General features: G+C 57.3%; 1 protein-coding gene across 1 annotated transcript in view; it reads right to left on the reverse strand.

Annotated features, from left to right (window-relative positions):
• Positions 1 to 1917, reverse strand: part of LOC113941128 (FACT complex subunit SPT16-like) — a gene marked incomplete at both ends in the record, with an annotated part of 6590 nt that extends 4673 nt beyond the window's left edge. Inside the window, 3 exons of the mRNA XM_027632285.1 lie at positions 255 to 401; positions 921 to 1073; positions 1747 to 1917. Of these exons, the coding sequence (XP_027488086.1) occupies positions 255 to 401; positions 921 to 1073; positions 1747 to 1917 (471 nt within the window). The remainder of the gene's footprint in view (positions 1 to 254; positions 402 to 920; positions 1074 to 1746) is intronic.
• Between the last annotated feature and the right edge of the window lie 97 nt (positions 1918 to 2014).

A 2014-nucleotide genomic window follows, 5' to 3' on the forward strand; every position in this document is an offset into this window, starting at 1 on the left:
ATTTTTACCAAATCCCTCTGATTTTTTTTACCAAAATCCTCCTCCAATTTTTAACAAAATCACTCTGGTTTTTTAAGCAAAAAACTGTTTTTTAACAAAAAACCCCCTGAATTTTTACCAATTCCCCCTCGACTTTTTACCAAAACACCCCCTAATTTTTACTAAAATCCATCTTATTTTTTACCAAAACTCCTCCAATTTTTTACTAACGCACCCCCCCCAATTTCCCCCCAAACCCCCCTCGTTCCCGGTACCTCGTCGGCGTCGACGATCTCCATGACCCGTTCCTTGAAGAACTTGGTGAAGAGCTCGGAGGTGATGGCGGCGGCGCGGCGCATCAGGGACAGCTCCACGTCCTCCTTGGCCGCCATGGCCAGGGCCACCCCGGCACTGATGTCCACCTGGGACACCAGTAACACCAGTTAAACCAGTTACACCAGTCAAACCCTAACCCTGACCCAACCCTTGTCATGGAAACCCAACCATGGCCATGAAAACCCAACCTTGGCCATGGAGACCCAACTGTGGCCATGGAGACCCAACCATGGTCATGGAGACCCAACCTTGGCCATGAAAACCCAACCATGGTCATGGAAACCCAACCATGGCCATGAAAACCCAACCATGGTCATGGAAACCCAACCATGGCCATGGAGACCCAACCATGGTCATGGAGACCCAACCTTGGCCATGGAAACCCAACTGTGGCCATGGAGACCCAACCATGGCCATGGAAACCCAACCATGGCCATGGAAACCCAACCTTGGCCATGGAAACCCAACTGTGGCCATGGAGACCCAACACCAGTTCCCCCCTCCCTCTCTAACTGCCCCCCCAGTTTCCCACTGGCTGCTCTCCCAGTAGGAGGGCACCGGAGGGCCCTGGGGGAGCCCGGGGGGTCCTGGGGGGTCTCAGGGACCTTCTCGAAGCCCTCCTTGCTCAGACACTCGTTCCAGGCGCGCAGGAAGTCCCCCGGGAAGTTGTCCTTGGAGAAGACGCCGAGGCGCCGCCCGTTCCGGCTGCTCTTCAGCGCCTCGATCAGCTTCTCGAAGTTGGCCTGGTTGCTCTCGTTCTGGGGGGGGGAAATGGGGCTGGGGAGACCAATCTTGGCCATGGAGACCAACCTTGGCCACAGAGACCCAACCACAGTCATGGAAACCCAACCATGGTCATGGAGACCCAACCACAATCATGGAAACCCAACCATGGCCATGGAGACCCAACCACAATCATGGAAACCCAACCATGGCCATAAACACCCAACCATGGTCATGAAGACCCAACCATGGCCATGAAGACCCAACCATGGTCATGGAGACTCAACCATGGTCATGGAGACCCAACCATGGTCATGGAGACCCAACCATGGCCATGGAAACCCAACCACGGTCATGGAGACCCAACCACGGCCATAAACACCCAACCATGGCCATAAACACCCAACCATGGCCATAAACACCCAACCATGGCCATGAACACCCAACCATGGCCACGAACACCCAACCATGGCCATGAACACCCAACCATGGCCATGAACACCCAACCATGGCCATAAACACCCAACCACGGCCCTAAAGACCCAACCCAGATCACGGAAACCCAATCATGACCACGGGAGACCCCCCAACCCAACAAGAAGCCCCCCAACCCAACTGGAAGACCCCAAACCCAACTGGAAGCCCCCCAACCCAACCAGGAGCCCCCCGACCCAACCAGGAGCCCCCCAACCCAAGCGGCAGACCCACCTTCTCCCGGACGAGCAGGGTGACGGCGGGCAGCCCGTTGGGCCCCTCCCCGGCCTTGCCCTGGGCCACCTGCTTGAGGAACTCGACCTTCTTGCGGCTGGCCAGGAACAGGAGGCGGCTCTCGCAGAACAGCATCACCGTGTCCGTCAGCTCGTAGCCCAACAGCCACGTCTGGGGGGACAACGGGGGGCACCGGGGTCAGGGGGGCACCAAAGGGTCAGGGGGGACCCCAAAGGGTCAACGGGGACCCCAAAGGGTCAAGGGGGAC

This window comes from Corapipo altera, unplaced genomic scaffold (genome assembly GCF_003945725.1).
Source record: "Corapipo altera isolate COAL_440 unplaced genomic scaffold, ASM394572v1 60675, whole genome shotgun sequence".
In the NCBI taxonomy this organism is placed as follows: domain Eukaryota; kingdom Metazoa; phylum Chordata; class Aves; order Passeriformes; family Pipridae; genus Corapipo; species Corapipo altera.